Here is a 21,040-nt window from a genome sequence, read left to right as displayed (position 1 = left end):
GGCCCCACTTTATTACTTAAAAAACATTTTGGATCCTGTTCTCACATTGCCTATAATCATCATTTTAAACAGCAGCTACCTCCTTCTAATCTCTCCTCAGAGATTAGAAGCTTTTGTAACAGAAAAAGGAACTGTGCCACTACCAGGGTTACCAATACCAAGGAAATGCAAGATCATTGTTCAGCAAGCAATAGGCATGGTGATTGTACAGGGACAGAGAAAAGGACTTTTAGACCCATAAACCCCAGTGTGCATTAACCAGGGCACAACACTGGAAGGAGGGCAAACTCCCCTTGTAGTTAGGCAATCTAACAGAACAATTCCTTTCCCACATAATGGAAATGGCACAGACACAAAAGATATTTTAACCACCCTTCTATAATATGGGACTATAAAGAGATGCTTAGTGTGGTGCTGCTCAGAATGACAAGCAGAACTTTCACAATGCCACTGTTGCTCTGGAAGGAAAGGGAGAACATGAAGACTCAAAGGGTGAGATGGGCACAATCAGCACTGCTGATGGTCAGGCAGGGGCTCCCTGGGCTGCAGAAGGGAGCTGAATGCAAGCAGCAGCAGGGACTAGCAAGACAATATATGGAGGAGCTGAAGGTAAAACATGGAGGTGCAAAACATGTGCAAAGCTGACATTTCTAGGATTGTAGGAAAATTCAGGTAGGAAAAGACCACAGAAATCATCCAGTCTATTCAGGATTCCCTCTCAAAGGAAAGTCAACTACAAGGTCAGGTTTCATTACTCAAGCTTCTACACTCCTGCACACAGGCACAGATCCTGGGGAAGTGAGTCTCATCCTCAAACCTGACCCTCTTGAACAGTCCAAAGCCCCCAAGGGCAGTCAGGGGGAGAGGTCAGGCAGGTATTAAATACAGAATGTGCAGACTGGCAGCAGGAAGCAGGGAGCTGTGCAGAAAACCCACTGTGAAGGTGTTCCCTTGATGAAGTGCTCCTGCTGGAACATTTTGGAGTTCAGCCATCCAAGCACATTACAAAAGAGTAAAATCAAAAGGTGTTGCCCTCTCTTCAGTCCTTCAGAGTCTCTCCACTACTGAGTAATAACTAGCATGGGACATGCACATTCTTCATTCTACTGTTTTCTTACCTCATGCTCATCTTAGAAACAATACTCCTGCATACACAATTATATGTTTAAAAGTCAAGGGACTAGCTGGTCCAGCTGAACATGTGTAATTAACCTTTGTTTAACTGCAAAAGCTATAGGAAACCTCTTAATGTTTTTGGTTGATTTATATGTTGCAACAGTTTTCTCAGTCTCTCCTGGGCCCAGACATCTAGCCCACAAATATGTGTGGCTAATAGGACACAGCAAATTTTTTCCAACCATTCTTTCATGGGTTTTTTTTCATACTGTTAAACATTTGTAATAGTTTCCTCATTTTGTCCTGAAGTGAAGAATAAAATTCCTAGATGCTACATGTAAGAGAAACTCATGCTCAACTTCTTTGAGACTCCCAAGGACTGAGAATTCAGCTCACCACCAGTACCTATGGATCTTTTAGAAAGTTTTTGCTTTTAAAATATATGTAAAATCTACAACTCTGACTCACAAAATGAAACAAACAAAAAATAATTCAGCAACACTGAAACTGTTTGCTGCAAAGACCAGACCAAATCAGAGAGCCACCACACATCTGTAAGGCTCTGGTTCTCAGTTGGTATTGCTGACGCTTCTTGAACAAGAAGTGCTGGCCAGTACAGGGACTGGCAGAACTGGAAATTTTGTGCAATTACAATAGGTTTATATGAAATAATCAAGGCTCTGTGAATCTAACTTATTCTCCTGGAGAAAGTACTAGTAGTTGTACAATTACTAATGAGACTCAAATGCTACTTTTGCATAGTTTAAAGCAAGAAGATGGAGCTGATGCATGAGACTTCTCCCACTGGGAATAGTACCAATTTGTGCATATTCAGATTTACACTTGATAAGACAACTTCTGTGTTTGATAAGACAATTTCTGCATTTAGACATCATAAAGCTTACCCCAAAAGAAGACATGTCCAGTGTCTTTTGGGAAATATTTCCTTGAATGAGTCTGGACAAGATATTTGAAATGCAGCTTTGGAAGCTGGCAAAGATAACGTGCATAGAGCCCAAGCTGGCCGGCAGGGAAATAGTTTAAAAGCAGGATGCTGATGATTAGACTGACAAATGACGTTTTAATCTGGGTAAACAGACACCGCCTATTCTCTGCAAAAAACCCCTGAGTAACGTTGGTCAGGAATAGGAACAAAGGCTTCATTGTCCTTAGGGAACATTGCCAGCTTCTGAACAGCAGTTTGCTTTTCTAAATGATGTTTGAAAATTTACTTTAGACATGATTACCCTACCTGTCCTTGAAACACTAACCATATTTCAGCTATGATTTCAACAGATCCTACAGAGGAATATGTGAAACCTGCTGTTCTCACTGGTAAATGGTCAAATGCTGGTGAAGTATTCTCCTGTGATGGGAAAATTTCAAGCCCTCAGGTGTGATTTTCATTGATTTAGGATTAATCCCTGCAGAGTGCTCAACTGGATTACAAATCTAGGAAGGATATAGGCTCTAGTTTACAGCCGCTTGAGAAATAGTTAGAGAACAGATATTTTACAGTACTCCCATATTTAGAGTAACTAGATTGAATAAAACATGCATTAAAAAATTAGAGACCTATCTATTTGTTTTGATTTCTACCAAGTACTCGCTTGGCCCTAAATTAACATTTATGTTAAATCTTATGCTCTCCATCTCCAGGGGCAGGAAGCAGGAAGCAGGAAGACAGCACTTAATAGCACAACATTTGAGTGATTCACAGTTAAGAACTCATGTGGGACAGTGAAAGAAAAAACCCAACAAAAAATCCAAGGTTTTAAAGGTGCAGGGAATGCACATTAATTCCCAAGTCTTTTTTACCAGTTCTTTGACAGAGGAGGAAGAGTCAAAACCTTGACTCCCTGAGACCATGCAGGGTCCAGCTCTGTTGGGGAACACTGAAAGCACAGGGTGGAACTGGGAAGTAGCAGCACGAGAAGGCTGATATGGTTCTTTAGGTGACTGAAGCTATTGACAGAGCTCCTTTCCTTGCAGCCACCTAGAATTCTATCCTAGGAGGGGAATGAGAATGTGCCGAGGAGTTGCTGGAAGCCAGGTTAGAAATTCAAAGAAGCAAACCAGCCTTTTTGACTTCAAGATGCCAAAGTGATGTGTTCAGACACATCACAGTTTGGTGGTGTACCACTGAAGAACAGTACTGCAAACTTACACACCTACTCAAGTAAAGCTGAGTTTACATGAAATAAATAAGCTGCTCACCGCAACTTTTGATGTAACAAACACTCCCGTGAAACTCCCATCTCTATTCAGATACAAATTTGAAACTCTACTGCCATGAAGTCATCTTTCTAAGACTGTTCACCTCTGTGCAAAAATGAAAAATAAGACAGTGACTTCAGCAACGCTCAGAAGACAGTTGGAAAGCTCTTGTTCCTTTCCAGACCACATTGCTACAAGTAATTCCCTCTTCCCGAGGAAAAATTTTTCATACTTCTTTAGCACAACTGGCTGCTGGAATCACAACTGGCTGGAGGCCAGTCCATCTGTCCATCCTACCAAACTGAGAAGTATTTTAAGCACTAAGTGATAAAACCTGCCTCCAACTCTTGCTTCGAAGTGATCGGCTTTAGGCTGACTCTAAAACCTGCTGTAAGTCAGCAAGTTTACTGCAGACAGGTCTGTCTGTCTGTCTGTGGGATCATACACGGCCTTCAGCTCCCGTTGGTACCATGTACTCCTCAAACAGCACTTTGCAGATCAGGTGGTGCAACCACTGACAGAAAAAGGAAACTAAAAAGGAGAAAGGATAGGAATGTTTAAAAGACAAATCACACCTCCGAAGAAGGGAACACCTGAGCTATGCAAAAGAATTGACACTTTCTTATCCCCACAGGTGTGTAACACAGAAGTGGATGATGTTTTGGTCAGTACAGTGCAGACTCTAAAACCTGAGGCTTCAGCCTCCCAAAATAAAAGAAAGCTTACAGAAGAGCATTTCTGGGGGAGGAAGAAAAAAGCGGACTGTACTGGTCGTGTAGTATCACAACAAAGGAGCAGCATTATACACAACAGAACAGGGGCTGAAGATGTCTGAAAAGGAGGAGAGGAGAGTGTGTGGGGCACAGCTCAAAACCACATCAGGTCCAAATTAAAGTGTTAACAAAAACAAACACAGAATTAGCCTCCCTCCAACGTTCTTTTTACTAACCAGTGACAAAAAAATCTTTACAGTTTATTTTTATTGGCATTTTAAGAAGTCTTGGACCATATATTAGAAAGCTGAAAAAAATGAAGACCTCAGGCTACATTTCTGAATTAAATAACCACTTTCCCTTTAAAAATGCCAAATATCACCCTAACCTAGAAGTGAGATCCCACGATCCATCTGTTTTCCCAAGTCTGTCTTAAATTTCTATACACATGTAACAGTGAAAATGTTCACTGCAGGGCTCTGATTTTCTCACTTACTCTTCATACAAGTCAGAAAAAGCTCCTCACCACCAAATTTCAGGAACCCATGTAAGGGCTTCATTAAGGTGAAACATTGTCAGAAAGGAAGACAGGCTGCTAAACATTGAGGAGCAAGAGCTGGAATGAGTAATACAGAACCTCATCTTCCCCGCAGCTTAGAACAAACTTAGCAGTTCCTGGGTGTAAAATGTTTACTTACTTTTTAGTTGGCACTAGTGCACAGGGAAGAGCTCTAGGAAAATTCCCTTGAGCAAATGAAGCTTTCTGAGAACTGGCGGGAAGAGCTTACCGTCATTTGTGGACATTGCACTGTGCCTGCAACTTCTGGTAATCAAATGGGTAAGTCTGTTATATATTGATATTGTAAAAAAATCCAAAAAGCAAGCAAATCAAACCCACACTTATGAAACAGCTTTTATCCAGCGTAGCAGCTGCAGCTTTTGCTCTGCTCCAGCACTTGCATTGCCCTGCAATGTGTTGGATGTAGTCTGATCCTGACAATTTGTAAGTTACAGCAGCAGCACCACATGAAAGCATAAACTTTGCCTGAAACTTGACAGGAGCTTTTATGGTCTGTTCAATTGGCTCTTGTTCCCTTAAATATCCCAGCTTTTGAGCTCAGTTAAACTGGTTGCCACCCGTTTCCTGCACTTTGAAATGAAACAGTTAATTAATCCGGGTTAATGGTATTAGCAGGGTCTATTACAATACTTAAGGTAATGACACACAGCTGTACTGTGCTTCTGCCAACACCTCCTCCAACAACCACAGTTCCAGATGTGAAGACACCTCCCAGCTGTCCAAGTGCCAGCACTTTTACTGCTGAATGCTGTTCTGCACAAACATTTAGGCTAGAAAGCACAACTTAAATTTTAACAGGTCTTCTTCTTTTCAGAAATAAGAGTTTCACTGAAAGAATTAATTTTTTTTTAAACAAGATGGTTAATTTTGGACAGTTTTGCTTCATTTCTGAGGTATCAGTTGTAGTCAGTTCACTCAGGAATCTGTAATAATATGGAGACACTGAAGAATCAGGACAATGCAGAAACAGCTGCCTGTTTATGTGAATCTGGTACTAGCATTTAATCATTTTACACTTTAAAAATCTACTATCTTTTTTTCTGGGTAGCTTGCTATTTTGTTAATTGCATAAATATAGAATCATAGAATCATAACAAGTGAGAAAAGCTTTTTGAATTTCCTGTACCCACCCTAGAGAAAAAAGCAAGAACATTTTTATTAGACTAGACTGTGGTGCTATGCAACACCACTAGCATGCAGAAGGTGTAAATGAAGACAGACATGAACTGTGTATGAGATAACTTATTTTATTTATTCAATTCTCAACTTAATTTTGATGCTAAAAATTGGTCAAAGGCACTTCAAAGAAGGTATTTAAGAAACAAATCCATATGGTGACCATTCCAGACAAATCACCAACTTTTATCTGCCATTAGGAACACAAGTATCTATAATTGCAAAGTGAAACATTCACAGGTTTTAAGTGGAGCATACTGTCCAGCAGCAATATTTAATTCTTTTAGACTATTAACAACATTTGTGGAGTATTTTAAATACAATATGGTAAAACAAAGCAAATTACACTTTTGGAGTTCCACAGAAGATTTCTTGACAGAAAAAAGACAAAGACTGCCTTTCCCAGTGGTCCTGTATTGAGGGGTCTATTTTTATCTGTGCGTGCACTATCAGCATCAGTAACAGGTACAGCAGAGAAATAACCCACACTTTTCTGTCATACAAAGACAAAACACCCTGCTCAGATAACAAAGCATTTATAACAGGTCTATCAGCTACTTAAATACTGACATTTATACTTCTGCAAGCATGACAGATCAAATGGTAACAGCTGAAGAAAAAGTGATTTTTAATATACACCCCCACCAAAGCAAAGCAAAGACAGTGTCCTTAAAGGCAAAAGTACTGTGAAAAGAGCTTCCACAAAATGAGATGGTATAATCACCAGAATGTAATCTCTTAAATAACACAGACTGCAAAAATTAATTGGGAGTAAAAGAAGATTAAAATTGCTCGTTTTCTGCAAACAAAGATTAATACTCTCCTCTGCAAACAAACACTAATACTATCCTCTGATTAACACTAGTGATCAGAAAGTAACTTCTTGCCATTGTCAATCTTTCCTGAAGTGAAATCATATTAATCACTTTCTTAAGTGAAATCACACTTAACCACAAAGTTAAAATGTTATTCTGTCACACATGGGGACACTCCCACATACACTGCCTAGCAATTTCAAGAAAATAGTTCAAAAATTTTAGATGGGTAATTTAAATCACTGTGGTGCCAAGGAAAGCTTTTAGGTTTTAGAAAATCAAGAAACATCTTTCAGAAACCAAACCACAGAGAAATAATCTGCATGGCCTAAGTAAGCCCATGTAGCTGTGCCTCAGGAAGTCTCTCCATCTGAAATACAGTCTCCTTGGGCTGCAAAAATTCTCAAACTCAGCAAATACTTTCTCAAAGCACAAAGACCTGAGAGTGAAATAGCAGACTACTAATATTAGTGTAATATTGTATAGTATAGGTGGCTTTTGAGTCCTAGTAAAATATCTGTATTGAACTTGAATACCTGTATATAGGCCTTGCCTGGTAAGTCCCGGCTGTTCTTGATGGGCTGCAGCTGCAATGTCCTTCAGTGGGCGGCAGCTGTGGTAGTGAAGATAACTGGGATAAAAGGGGGTGGGCTGGCTGGTCAGGGAGGGCTTTGGAGGGGCCCTGACTAAGAAGGAAATGCATGCAGAAGAAGGAGTCTGTCCTGTGAAGATTTGCAGCCATAAGAAAACACTGAGGAGGTATGGGAGTTTAGAAATACGGTAACAACAGTATGGGACCCTAGAAACATAACAACAACAATATTGTACATGAAAATTATACTGTTCACATTCCAACCTTGTCCACTGAGGCTTCTGAAGGCAGTGAGATAGAAACCAATTATTTCAGAGGTATCAGCTCATGGTTATGGCAATACAATTCAACAGAGAACAACAGGTCTCTGTTATAATCACAGAATGTAAAACCTGATACTTTTCTAGCTTGTCTGGAAAGAAAAATAATTCTTTGCAGTGCTGTTATAAAGGCAAAAGAAATAGATTCAGAGGTCTATGCACAAGGACACTTTAGAACAAAAACTGACATTTGAAGAAAAGGCTGTTTATTTCTCCAGACAGGCCACCCATTTCTCACAAGGTAGTATGTCCTTAGTCTTACTCCCTTCAGAAAGGGAACTTGCTCCTTTACTTTTCCAGTCTCTCTGTGGTCCTGCACATTTTGTGGAAGGGGATATTCCCACCCTGCTCTGCTAAACCCACAAGCCTCAGCTGGGCAGCAGATATGAACTAGAACTGCTGCTGAGAAAAGGCTTCACCCTGAGCTCAGCAGTGGCTGGTTTACCTTGTTATCCCAGCAAACAACCTGTGTGGAGTTCAAATATCCTCCTTCCTCCTGTCCACCTGAAACATGCTGGGTGAAACTGGAAAGCCAGACACAGGATAGTCAGGGCAGTAAGGAACATGAAGAGGAAATGCTTCACAGGACAGCACAGGGCAAACACACGACACAAATCTGCAGAAAATATGCAGGATTAGTTCTGCCTGTTGTGGTAGAAAATCTTTAAATCCCCATGGATGAACTGAAGAAGAAAGAAATAAAGGAACTGTACAGTAGCTCAACAGATCTTTTACATGGGCTGAATTTACAAAGAGATTAGGTTGGGATCTCAATTTCATTTTGTAACTTCTTTAAGTATTCCTGAATATTTTAACTGCTTGTTTGAACAATGCTATTTGAGTTATCAATTCCATATGGATTTCACAATACAATTGGTTTGTGCTGCATGTGGGATAAACATTTAGCTCACAGAAGGAAGCACCTTTCAGCATGTTAACATCCACTGTCCTCTGGACAAGCATCCCTCTGACTACAGCAAACTGGAGACTTTCTCCTTTCTTCAACCAATGCAGTTTTAATGGTCTACTTAAGTGAATTAACATAAAATAAAGCTTGTGTCCCTATCAGTACTTCAGAAGCAGTGCTGCTCATAAAGACCAACAGATTTACCCCTGCAGGAACTATTTAACCAATACCTGATAGATGAGCTCAGCCTACATTCAGGCAGAGAAGATGCATGCAGCATTTCAACACCATGAGCTGTTTCAGTAATTACCACCATGCTGCAGAGCAATGCTCAGAAAGAAAGTAATGACTTTACTGTTGGACAACAGAAAGAACTCCAATCTGTACTAGAACTACCTTTGGAAAAAAAAAAATCCAGTACTTTATGGTAACATCATCTTCCAGGAACATCCTGAAGGACCAGCAGTAGTAAATAAGGCTGTCTGCTACCACTATGTGCCCTTTTAAAAACAAAGACTGGAGGTAATTAGGTTATGTCCAAATTCATCAATATGATGAAAGTGAAAAATAACAAAGATGAAGAAACTTCTGTTCAAGTGTGGAATAAAACACAACATGTCACGCTTAATCCCATTCTCCATACTGCTATTCACTCAATTTGAAAAGGAGAAAACCAGAAGGTTTTATATTAACTCTAGAAAACATACATTTGATCTCTGAGAGAAAAAAAAAAAAAAATCAGTAATTAAAACAACTGTTTTGTCCCTCCCCAAGAAAGTGTTTCCAGTTAAAAGGCAGAGATACTTATGAAGTAGTGGAAAAAGTTAATGCACTTTGAAAGATTCCTGCATTCAGGCCTGCTTACATGAATAACTATGCACTTCAGCTCCCAAAACAGTAAAAAAAAGGATCATTTAACACTTTATGCTGAAAAAGGTAACAAGAAGCAGATACAGAAAAAAATTTTAAAGTGGAAGAAAAAAATGTTCAGAAAAGTGAAATTAGGTACTTCAACCAAATAAACTGGCTTTGGTGAAATTTTAAAATAGGACATTTCTCGATCTGAGGATTTTAACCTCTAGTGAAAATTAAAATGGAAACAAACTAATTATAATAGTGGCTGAAACCAAGTTGTTACAATGCAACTTCACTAAGATCCTATTCTTCCTAGTTTATGTGGCCGGTGGGATGAAAGAATAGAAAACAGACTTTTATTTTCAAAAGCATCTACCTTAGGCTGAGAAATGCTAAGATGAATTTTTATATCCATTCAACCAAAAGGATAAGTTAATAAAACTGAAAAAAAATTAAAAGAGCCACAGGCAAATATGTAAGCAGCTTGCATCACCTCAGCAATTTAAACTACAGCAGCTGTTTCTGGTTTCTCTCCAGAAGAGTATTCCTCCCCGAAAACTTGATATTGTTTTCCACAACAGAATTTAAAACTTTGTAAGTAATTCATAGCAGTGAATTCTGTTTCTCAAACAATTCAGATTAATCTTGTGGGTGAAATTCTGCCACTCTGTTGTTAAGGCAAAGCAGACTGAAGAATCTAATTCCATGTCTCTGCCTTACTTTTAGGGCAAGATACAGAAAGTAACTTCAAGAGGTTGAGAATATTTCAGAAAGTCATCATGATCAGTTTGACTGGGCAGCATCCAATTTCTAGTATTAGAACTGACTTAATGGAAAGGAAATAGAGGAGAACAGAAATGGGGTACAATCATCTCTGAACCTGTCCACTATGATTTTCATACAAATTCTCCCAAATATTATTGTAGCAGAGCAACCTCCAAATTCACAGCTTTAGGGCCCCAAATCTTTGTGGGCAGAGCTGCAAGGTCACATCCCAAGCAGTCAGAGCCAGCACCAGACTCTACTGTACACAGGGTGACTGGAAGTGCTGCCAACTTGATTTTTGAAATAAGAATCGCCAGGAGTTATTTCAGTCCGCAAGCTTCATGCACAAGTTTGAGGAGACTCTTACTCATGGTACTGCCTTCTTTTTGGCTTTTTCAAACTCCAATTAGCTCTCAGAAGATTTTTGCTTTAGCTTTTGATCATTCTCAAGTGCTTCATTTTTGCTCTGCTCTTCTGGATTCTTTGATGAATCAGGATTGTACCTATACAAATACCCATATGGACGAAGATGATAAATCAAATATTCCAAATGATACATAGTCACAGAGTCAACATAGTGGAATGAAACTGCTAGATCAGAGCAGCATCCAGGACCCTGAAACACAAAACAAAGGAAAACAATCAGCAAGAATTAAAGATCTGGGGAGAATTCAAATAAATACTTGATTTAATGGTAAGAAATCCACTACTATCAGTCATATGTACACTTCAAAAGTTAATGTTAGGCAAGCAAAATGTACCAGACATATCTGCCAAGGCATCCTTCCAAAATGAAGCTGACAAAGTCTCTTGCTCCTGTGATCAAGCCAGTGAAAAAACTAGCTGCCTTCATTAACGTCAGAGGTTTTCTGCTTTTCCATTTTTAATTTTTGATGCTGGGGTTTAAACAGCACAAAGAAGCAGCAAGCAGGCCTAAATGAGTAACATTTATACATGAAACAATAAATGCCTGTTACTTATGTCAGCATCCAGACAGAATGTATAAATAAAATGTGTGTGTACCTGCACCTGTTTGTGTTGACATATTATACACTTTGGCATTATTGTCAGTATTTAACTTCCTACTGACAAAAACCTGTAACAAGTAATTGCAGAATTTTGTTTTAAATGTCTTGATTTCATTGATATTATTAAGAGCTATAGGATCGTTGTTAACACATTTGTCACAACTTATATTTTATAGCTCAAGTTTGAGAACACTTTCCTGGAGCACAGTTTTGGGGTTTCTTTTTTCAGCAGCTTTGATTGCAGAGTTGCTAATATTTCTAATAGAACTGGAACGAAGATTAAATATTTAAAGACACCAAAGAGAACAACTGCTACGTAACTGTCATTGTTTCAATACTTATGAAGGTTGATCAATACAGCTTGACTTTGTCACCAGATGCAGCAGTCTCTGTCCAAGCACAGGTAGGACAGGCCAGGATCACAAGGGCAATTTCCATTCTGAATCAGTTACAGATGGAACTGTCCACAGCTCAGCCCCCGAGCACTGCAGCCTTAGCTAAAGCTGCTGCCTCCTGACACACTAAATACAGTGTCATACAGCTGCTTTAAGCTACAGAAATGCTTTAGCTGCTGAATACAAGTATAAAAATAGATTGCTGCTTTACAATGAAAAAATCTACTGAAGAACCAGACTCTTTTTCAGCTTTAATATGTAAAAATTCCAAATACTGTTTTTGAATTCTTTACCTAATGCTAATTCACACATCACACGCTCACACACATCATAAGATGCACTTGACAAAATGGACACCAGGCTCCTCAGGACTCACCTCTACAGCAGGATAGTAATTGTAGTTCCAGTACCAGAATGTTTTTGGTAGGTATCCTCTGATTAAGTGATGTTCTGGAACGAACGGATGAAAGGTTTCTCTGCCACTCGTATCCCTAGAATCTCCTGCTTCCACATTGATGATCTCCATGCATTTTCCTAGTGCCAGATCTTCAATAGAGGAACTGTGAGTGCATTTGTTCGTTTTAAATGCAGCAACAAATCTCTTCAGAGCTTCTTTGCTCAGAACATATCCTGCTCCTCCACTCATGTAGCCCTGTTTCACATAAGGCTTAAACCTTCTCCCAAAGTATATTGGCTGGTCAGGACTGTATTTTGAAAGAAGCCATCTCAAATTGTCCAATATAACATATGTATCATCATCTGCTTTCATAAACCAATCAGCATCATCAAAATAATGGTCATATACATATTGAAAAGCTTTAATAGTCTTCCAGTACAGTTGATCCCTGCCTTCTTTGGTTTCTAGGCCCACAGCTGGGAAGTCTTTATTTTCCTCAGAGCTCATAAAAAGTACTTTATTACAGCGTTGGGCCCAAGTGGCCTTAACATGCTTGGCTTTCTTTTCTAGATTTTGAGGTCCAGTCATGACCCAGCACAGTATTTTCACTTTGTGATACAGTCCTTCTGCAATATTTTTATCTTCATCTAAAAAAAAAGAGGAAAGTTGTGAAACCATATTAGACATGACTGCCAAACAACTAACAGCAACATCCCCCTCCTCAGATACTCTGTTTCTAGACAGAAAAGACATGCAGACAGAAAAGAGGCTTTTGCTTCCAAATGTACCAGTTAATGAACTCCACACTAGATTCTGGAAGGAAACAAACAAGACTCTCAAAGATTAAAATTCTTAAAGCTATTTCAATTTCACAAGATAAAGGAGAGTGTAAGAATTATATCAAAGCAAGTGTCTGTTCAGGGAAGCGTGGTTTTAGCAAACCTTGATTTCTACATAAAAACTGCTCACAGGCAACCTCTTTATGGTCTTGGAAGACTAATGAAAATTTTAAAACAGAGTATTTTTGCCATTCACAATGAATACAACTTAATTATTACAACACAGAAAGCAAATAAGCTCTTTTATATATATTCATGTTAACAAAAAAACCCTAATGAATATTTCTAAACCACCAAAATGTGTTTTAGGAATAAAGCAAACAGTAAACCAGAAATAATTTATCAGATTAAGTAATTTATGATATTACGAAACTACTGTTATTGTTGATAACACATTTTTATTTTCACCAATCCAGCAGAATAAAGACAGTTATCAGAGGTGTGAAACAATGTTTTTCAAAGCATTCATTGCTCTTAAAGAAACATTTTCACTTGATACATACAGAAAGATTTTAGCTCACATAAAAGAATATTTCATGGACAGTGAAATCTGCATAACTGGTACTAAAATATTCCTGCTTACACTTTATGCAACTATATATCAGACTTCTCTGTAACAGTGTTCTACAATCACATGTGAAACACACACTCATCTTACAATGCTTGGAGTTTAAATATGTCTAAACTCACAATTCCTTACTAACATCTTCAACAAATGCATGGCAGCGCAATTGTTCTCATCCAAGCTGTCTCTACTCACACACTCTCTGTATTTGGGATTTAGAATGAATTCATTTAATGAAATATATAAAGTGCAAAAGTATTCCTGAAGTATTGGAAGGGTCTACCTTCCCTGGAAAAATAAAAATAACCAGAGTGCAAGAGAATTTCTCTGGCTTTGACTGCAAACAGCAATCTGTGCCTGGACTGCTGTGTAATCAGCTTGGCAAATCATGCCCACAGTGACTCCCTTTGCCCCCCTGTTCCAAATCTGTGTTTTACTAATTGTACCAAAAAGCAATTTTTAAAAAATTGTATTTTGGCTTTATCTTAGAGGCTAGATCAAAAGTTAGAAGTTGTCCAAAATTAGCTTCTTAAGGCTAAGAAGCAATCCAGCCACATCTACAATGCTAGCAAAGATAGCTGCTTAGCCAAACTGCCATTTGGTGTCAATAGCTCATTTGAGAAGTTACTGCTCCACAAGGCTGGATGCACAAGTTGGACAAACAGCTGGACTCTACAGGAAAAAAATTACTACTATAATAAAAATGTAAACAAAGAAAACCACCATTCAGTAGACCTCAGGAGAAAAAAGTTATTTAGATGTAACCTGAACATGAGGAAACTGAATAAAAATGATTCATATAAATTCTTGGCAGTGAAGAGCAATGTTTTGCAATGCATGAAAAGAGAGGACATTTGCTAACCAGCCAGGTGTAACAAAATACCTTTATGCTGTCCAGCATCTGCATTGAAATTCATTTGTCCTTGCAGCTGATTGTTGTCAGTATCTGCTGAGTGCTGACCATGTGGATCATTGTGAAGAACATGAGGCTGGATCTTAACCTGTTCTTCTAGTATAATGCTGAACAGAAGGTAGCAGACAAAAAATCCTATTGCTGAGCCGAAAGTGAAGGTCAGAAGGTTCATCAAAGACTTAGAAGAGGCCATCTCCTGAAGGTGACACACTGTCAAAACCAAATGAAAAAAATATATTAGACTCAACATAGTAATCAAATCTAAAACTATAGGAAGAAATCAAGAACTACATCTCTGAAAGCAGAGAACTCAGCTCTAGCTTAGGTTCAGCTGCCTCGGGCTTGCACAGAAATTTAAGTCCAAGAGCAATGCAAATATCAATATAAAATTGTACATCCATTGAGAGTGGCTGTACATAAAAAAACTATTAATTACATTTATACAACATTTAAACAAGAATGTATACACTGAAGTGCAGTAGCTTTATAAAACTGTAATATACATACACTTTTTTATTCTATTTTATTCTCAGCCTACAACACTGCACTTTAAAATGTAATACCTGAGTCTATTATGAAGCTAAAAGATGATGATCAATGGCAATCTACAGGTCAAGATACAAAATGGTCACAAGATGTTCTTAAAACTCCAGCCAAATGTATATTACAGGAATTCTTAACATACGTCCATGACAGGCAGATTTTGAAGAGTTATAAAAGAAAATCTACTCTTAAAGTAGGGCAGTTGTCCTTACACTTTTAGGAATTACTGAGGATTGACTTTCAGAAAAAAGAGTAAGGCAACATTTGAATTTTCATATAGAAACACTAATCTTTCAAAGGAAGAGAAGAAGCAAGTAGATCAGCCTTGAAGCCTCTTCTACACTTCAAAAACTTTGTATTCCAGTAATAAAACACCCCTTCATATCAGCCACATCCTTGCTCCTCAAAAACTACAGGACTTCACTGACCATTTTTATTAAACCAAATCAGCAGTTATACCTGCATAAAGGGAGTTCTGTGCATCAAAAATGAGTGTGAATTTTAATATATGAAACACTTGAAAACAAATTTCAAGTTGTTGAAGGCTTTTCATCTTTGGAAAAAGTTATTTTCTAATAACTCATGACTAAACTACAAAAACATTGACTAATAAATACACACTGAATTCAAGCCAGAGCCTTACAAACAAGTCAATGATGTTCCCTCCATTAGGATCATTATTAATGACAGTGAGCAGAACCCAATTTAGTTCATGAGAGAGCCCAAAAAAGAAAATTATGGACTGCACAAAGCATCGATGAAAACCATCGATCAGAGAGGAGCTGCAGCCACCAAAACAACTCATTTAGCCCGCAGCCCCTCCTCTCGTTGCCTGGGCACGTACTGGAAACAGCCTGTCCCCAAGCAAGCAGCATCAATCACTGCGCAGCAACACACACTCCAAACTCCAGCTTTCTGTCTGCTCTCCTGTCTCCTGAACACGTGTGTGCATCTTGTTGGGCTGGCACTTTCAGAAATCCATCACATTCACTGTACACATGCAGATCAAGAACATTTGAGAGTGAAGCAGCTCTTACATGTGGTAATGCTTTTCTTTCCACGCTGCTAGAAAAAGGAAAGAAATTTGAAAACGCAACTCAAAGCACAAAATAAAAATCAAGAAGTGTACAGGGCATATATATATAAAAATTATTATAACTGTGGTTGATAAGGAGCTGTAGTTCTTTAGTATGAACAAGCACATTAGGCAATTTTTAAATTGCATACTGTCTTCCCTAAATTCAGTACTACATCTTAGTGGAGACAAATGATTGCCTTTAGACATCATGTCACAAAGTAAAAAACTTACTGTCTAATCATTTGTGACCCAGACCTTAAAAAAATTACTTGGTTGACAGCTTCATTTCCAATGTCTTGTACACGACTAAATTGAGAAGCAAACATAAATATTTTTATCAGGTACCCAAAACAAAAAAAAGAAAAAAAGCCCATGCTCACAAGCAGCCTATGACAATGCAAAGGATCTGCTGTACTAAGATTATTTTTGTTTGTTTTTGCTTTCCCCATCTCTCATCACAAAGTCCCCTCAAAATCTGCAATATACACAGGGAGATGGCCAAAATAAAACAATGCCTTCTTTTGGTACATTCAAAGTGGGGAAATATATAAACCCATACATGCCCACAGGGTACCTATACCACCTTCTAGAAGAAAAGGTTTCCACTGTTCTACTTTCCAATATTAGGTGTTTCTCTGTCATACAATTTCAGTTATCTGCTCCAACAGCTGTTAAAATTACTCTTGCTAGGAGAGAAAAAAAAATGAAAATAACTTGAAAATAATTGCTGCTCATTTAATTATGAAATTATGTACAACTGAATTCCATAGAAAAAAATTAAATGTGCTGGAAATTCTGAAAAATGGAAAAAGCACACCCATCACATGGGAAATCAGAAGCTGATTTGGCAGTACTTCACACACAAAGAGGATTTCTTGGGGCAGGTAGTAGCTGTATTTCATATTTGATACCAAATGCCTCTAATTACAGTTTTCAATCTAAAATAATCTGCTTATCATTCTATCAATTTTATACCAAAAGAATGGGTCACTATAAACATGTGTGGATGTACATCCCTATGTCTATAAACTCCAACAGTAAACAGGACAGAAATTTTTCATTTTTTATGAAAACTTGATGTTTCACATAAATTGAGTATTTCAACTTGACAGCAAAAATAACACTACAGCATTACACTAGAGGAACCAGAAAATGCCTAAAAGGAAGGTCAGTTGTCAGATGATAAACATCCCCACTCCTTGCTGATATTCTCTTCTACACACATATTTATTCTGGGGGAAGACAAGCAAAACAATAAAGGCCAGGCTGGATGAGGCTTTCAGCCACCTGAGCTAATGAGAGCTGTCCCTGCTCATGGCAGGGGGTTGACTTTAAAAGGAGTTGGATGATTTTTAAAAGTTCATTCTTCCTTCCAACTCAAACCATTTTGTGTTGCTACAAGTCTATGACATTTAGAGAAGGAAATGTCTATTTTTACTTTTTGAGTTAAAAAACACCTACAACAAAAGGCTAGGTTTGATTTTAATTTATGCTCCACTGCTCTATCATGGAAGCTTAAATAAATACAGATATTTAGATATTCATGTAGGTAGCCCTATTCACATCAATCAAAACAAGAAATACTTTCAAATTCTATCACAATGTAAGAGTCATTGAAGATTCGGTTCTAAATTTAGTTTTCCTGAGTCAACAATTTCTACATCTTCAAGCTTACAGAAAAACGATTTTTCCTGTGTTAGGGGCTGCTGAACCTGGCAGCCCACTGACAACAAGGCTGCTGCAACTCCATGTGCCAGATCCAGCCAGGCTGAGGATGTATTCCCAGAGCTGTGCATGCAAAGATGCAAATACACATGGCTGACCACAGAGATCAGCACAAATAAAAGCAAGTGTTCATGCAGACACAAACATAACATAAAAGTGTTCAGGCAGACACAAACATGGCCTGGCCTTACACTGCTCCTCCCCACAGCTGCCCGGGACAAAGGCCTGCTGCTGGGGAATATATACACACAACGTGGATCGCTCTGTACCTGGTCTCAGACCCTCAACCTAGTCAGCAGCTGAGCCTCAAATCCTCAGACCCCCCCCAGAGCCCTGCTCCTTGTCAAACTGACCCTCTGATCTCACTGGTACCTGTCCCACGCTCACAGCTGCCTCAAAGCCTGGCTCCCAAGCCTCTTAATCCTGCTCACTGCCTGGCCCTGTGTGATACTCACGAGCAAGCACAGGCCGGCATCCTTGCCAAGGCTGTGCCCACGCACTCCACTCTCCCTGCTAGGGGCACTGCAGGCACACGAGCCCCTGTGGCTCACAGCTCCTGGGCATTAGGGCCTCGCTCACTGCAGTCCCTCCAGCTGCTGGCACAGAGATCCCTACAACTTACACCATCTCCAGCATCACTTAGAGCTCAGTATGCACACAGAATAGGGCAGAGTCCTCTGGCCCAGCAGAACAGCTAGAAAGGCACCTTAATGAGAAAAGGGGACACACTGTGGCAAGCTGGCCTAGGACACAGTCAAACAGACTGACCAGGCCCTTTTATTTCCCCATACTTGTTCCTCCTGGAACCACCTTCCTCTAGCCCCTCCCAGGAGCACCCCATAATTTTGTGCAGTCACAAGACGCTTTTCTCTTGCATCCCATGTGATCCAGGTTCCCTAGGCAGTTAGCCCTCGATCTTGTGAGCTGTTCCCGAGAGCCCTCCTGGGGACTGCTCTTGCTGCACGTCACACATGGGCAGTGGGGCTGGTGGCTCCCCAGGGACAGCCCGGGGCTGACTCCTCTGATGCCACTGTGCCTCTGTGCACCCTGCTGCTGAGCCTTCCAACACGCTCATCTCAATTGCTGCTCTCACCCTGCTGCTCTGATAAGGGCTTTGGGTCACTTCCACAAGCCAATGGAAATTTAAGGGAAAACCATGCAATATGAGTACATAGCAAAAGCTTGACCCCACCACCAAAAGAACACCACTCAACCACTTTTAAAATTAATACTTTTACACAAACTCAGATGAACTTGGACCATGTACAGAAAAACATTAAACAAAATACCAAACAAACAAGTGGAAATACCCCAACCCCAAAACATAACGAAAAATCCCCCAAAAAACTCCCTTGCCATCATATCTGGGATATTGAAATTTACAGAATGCCGAACATAACTCTAATTTTAAACACGTTTATCCCACTACCATTCCATAATCACTTTAAGATTCGATTACGTTAAGCCCACATACAGGGCCGATTATTTCTTGTATCCCTTCCTTAGGAATCAAGGGGGAAGCTCTGAGGCCCCACGATGAAACAATGTAAATGTCCTTTGAGACCTCCATGATCAGCAATGAAATTGATCTCTACCACCACATCCTTACCAGCCAAGCAACACACCAGAATAATTCGACCAAAATGTAGGAAAAAACAGCTAGCTGTGCACACACCTTTTGCTCCTGAAGTCACATTTATTGCCAGTTGCTCTGTATATTCGTATGCTTCTGAAATGCAGCTAAATGCACAAGTTGTGCATTCGCTAATGTTGTCTGCATCTGGGATTTCTGTGAGCCTCTGCAGTTTCCCATCGACTAAGCACAGATCGTATCCTTCCACTTCAAATATCTGATATTATAAGCATTCCTTTCAAATTAATTCCTGCTTGTTCTACCAGAAAATACAAACCATCAAATTAAGCTACTTCGGCATAGGAGGCCAACAACCACACTGAAACGAGACGTGTAACAATCCACAGCACCGGGGAGCTGGAAGGAAGGTTTGGCTCCTCCTTCCTCATTCCAAAAGCTGACGCCGTCCTTCGGCAACAAGTGCCCGCGGCCGAAGCTCGGCTCCCAGCCCTCAGCCAGCGCTGCCCTCCCTGCGAGCGTCCGCCCAGGAAGTCCCCGCGGCGGGGGCGGGCGCGGCGGCTCCCCGGGCACCGTGCTGCCTCCGCTAGGCTCCGGGGGACTCGCGCTGCTCCAGGCATGCCCCTGCTCTGGCGCCTCTCCTTCCCAGGCGTGCAGCCGGGCACCTGCCGTCCCTTCTCGCCGCCGGGGGGACACGCAGGGCCCCGGTCCCGCGGGCGGGACGCTGCCCCCGAGGCCCGACCCCGACCCCGCTGCCGCTCCCAGCCCGGCCCGGCCCGGCCCGGTCCCCCCTCACCTCTCGGGCCGCCGCGCGGGGCCCCGGAGCGCGCTCAGCCGCGCGACAGCGCGCGGGCACCCGCTGGGCGCGCGCAGGGCAGACCCCGGCCCGGGGCCCCGCCGCCCCGCGCCGCCGGCCCCATCGCGCGCCCGCCCCGCGCCATGCCGCGCGCCGCCCCGGGGCGGGCCGGGGAGCGGCGGCGACGCTGCCCCCCCGCGCCCTGATTGGCCGGCGGGCGGCCCGGGGGCGGGGCCTCCGGCACGCGCGGCTTTAACCCCGTTCCCGCCGCGGCGCCCGCTCCGCCGCGTGGCAGCGCGCCCCCGCCAGCCCTGGCCCGTTCCACGGGAACGGAAACCCGGCCCATCCACCGGGAGCCCGGGCACGCCGCCGGGCCGGGCCGCGCCGCGAGTACCGCCCGCGCCTCCCGGCTGCGGCGGTGGGCAAAGGCTCTCGCCCCAGGCCGAAACCTCAGTGCGAGAGCGGTGGCCAGCCTGTTCCCGCCCCGCGCGATGGCTCGGCCCGGACTTCGAGGGGTGCGGGGAAGAAATGTCCCGGCGGGAAGGGGAGGCGCGGGAGGGACTGAGGAGCGCCGAGCGGCAGGCAGCTCCCGGAGCTCCCGGCAGTCGGTGAGGGACACGGCCGGCGGTGCATGCCCCGGGCAGCGGTGCCCCCCGCCCCTCCGCCGCGTTACCTCGCTCCCGCCCGCCTGGTCCCGGCTGGCAGCGGCTGTGCCGGGCGCTCAGGCCGGGCTGCGGAGCTCCGCCGCGCTCCAGCCCCTCATTTCCCCCACTTCAGCCGCTCTGGAGCCGCTGCTCTTCCAAAATACCATTAGGCAACTGCAGGGATGTTGCTAGGATACCGGGCCCTCTGCACTCGCTTCTTATCTCCCTGTGCTAACGCTGCCTACCTTTCCAACAGCTCTTGACGTTTTCCTGTCGGTGATTTTCTTAGGCAAAAGCCATATTAAATAAGAGGAAATTTAGATTTGAAAGGTGTTTTTCATTACAGTGTAACTGAAAAAATAGCATTTTGCAAGCATTGGGTAGATAATGGAGCTCTGCAGTTAAAAGATTGTGTTGTTGTTTGTGTGTGTGTATTTTTTAAGTAGTGGGTGCAGGTACATGCAGAGAAG

General features: G+C 41.6%; 1 protein-coding gene across 8 annotated transcripts; it reads right to left on the bottom strand.

The window, feature by feature from the left end:
- Positions 1-5,853: 5,853 nt before the first annotated feature.
- C1GALT1 (core 1 synthase, glycoprotein-N-acetylgalactosamine 3-beta-galactosyltransferase 1) lies at positions 5,854-20,758 on the bottom strand. 8 transcript variants are annotated; one of them, XM_074536376.1, is made up of 5 exons: positions 20,600-20,749; positions 15,774-15,801; positions 14,164-14,403; positions 11,856-12,523; positions 5,854-10,672 (listed from the first exon to the last, which is right to left on the bottom strand). In XM_074536376.1, the coding sequence occupies exons 3-5, from the start codon at positions 14,384-14,386 to the stop codon at positions 10,463-10,465; spliced, it is 1,101 nt and encodes a 366-aa protein (XP_074392477.1). In that variant the 5' UTR covers positions 14,387-14,403; positions 15,774-15,801; positions 20,600-20,749; the 3' UTR covers positions 5,854-10,462. The 8 variants fall into 8 exon arrangements, with proteins under 8 accessions (XP_074392477.1, XP_074392488.1, XP_074392520.1 ...); XM_074536387.1 differs by having other exon boundaries at positions 15,774-15,798; positions 20,600-20,742; XM_074536419.1 differs by lacking the exon at positions 20,600-20,749 and adding an exon at positions 19,927-20,062.
- Positions 20,759-21,040: the final 282 nt, after the last annotated feature.

The sequence above is a fragment of the Zonotrichia albicollis genome, chromosome 1 (genome assembly GCF_047830755.1).
Source record: "Zonotrichia albicollis isolate bZonAlb1 chromosome 1, bZonAlb1.hap1, whole genome shotgun sequence".
Classification (NCBI taxonomy): domain Eukaryota; kingdom Metazoa; phylum Chordata; class Aves; order Passeriformes; family Passerellidae; genus Zonotrichia; species Zonotrichia albicollis.
The sequence above is the reverse complement of the archived record's forward strand: the minus strand, read 5'-3'. Positions and strand labels throughout refer to the sequence as shown.

Bases quoted from the DNA above. Each gene is read 5' to 3' on its own strand.
- C1GALT1 (XM_014274812.3), bottom strand. From the start codon at position 15,611: ATGCTGCTTGCTTGGGGACAGGCTGTTTCCA. The intron at 14,404-15,580 runs GTACGTGCCCAG...TGGTTTTGACAG, and splicing joins TTGGGGACAGGCTGTTTCCA to TGTGTCACCTTCAGGAGATG. The intron at 12,524-14,163 runs GTATTTTGTTAC...CTTTTTTTTTAG, and splicing joins AGATGCTGGACAGCATAAAG to ATGAAGATAAAAATATTGCA.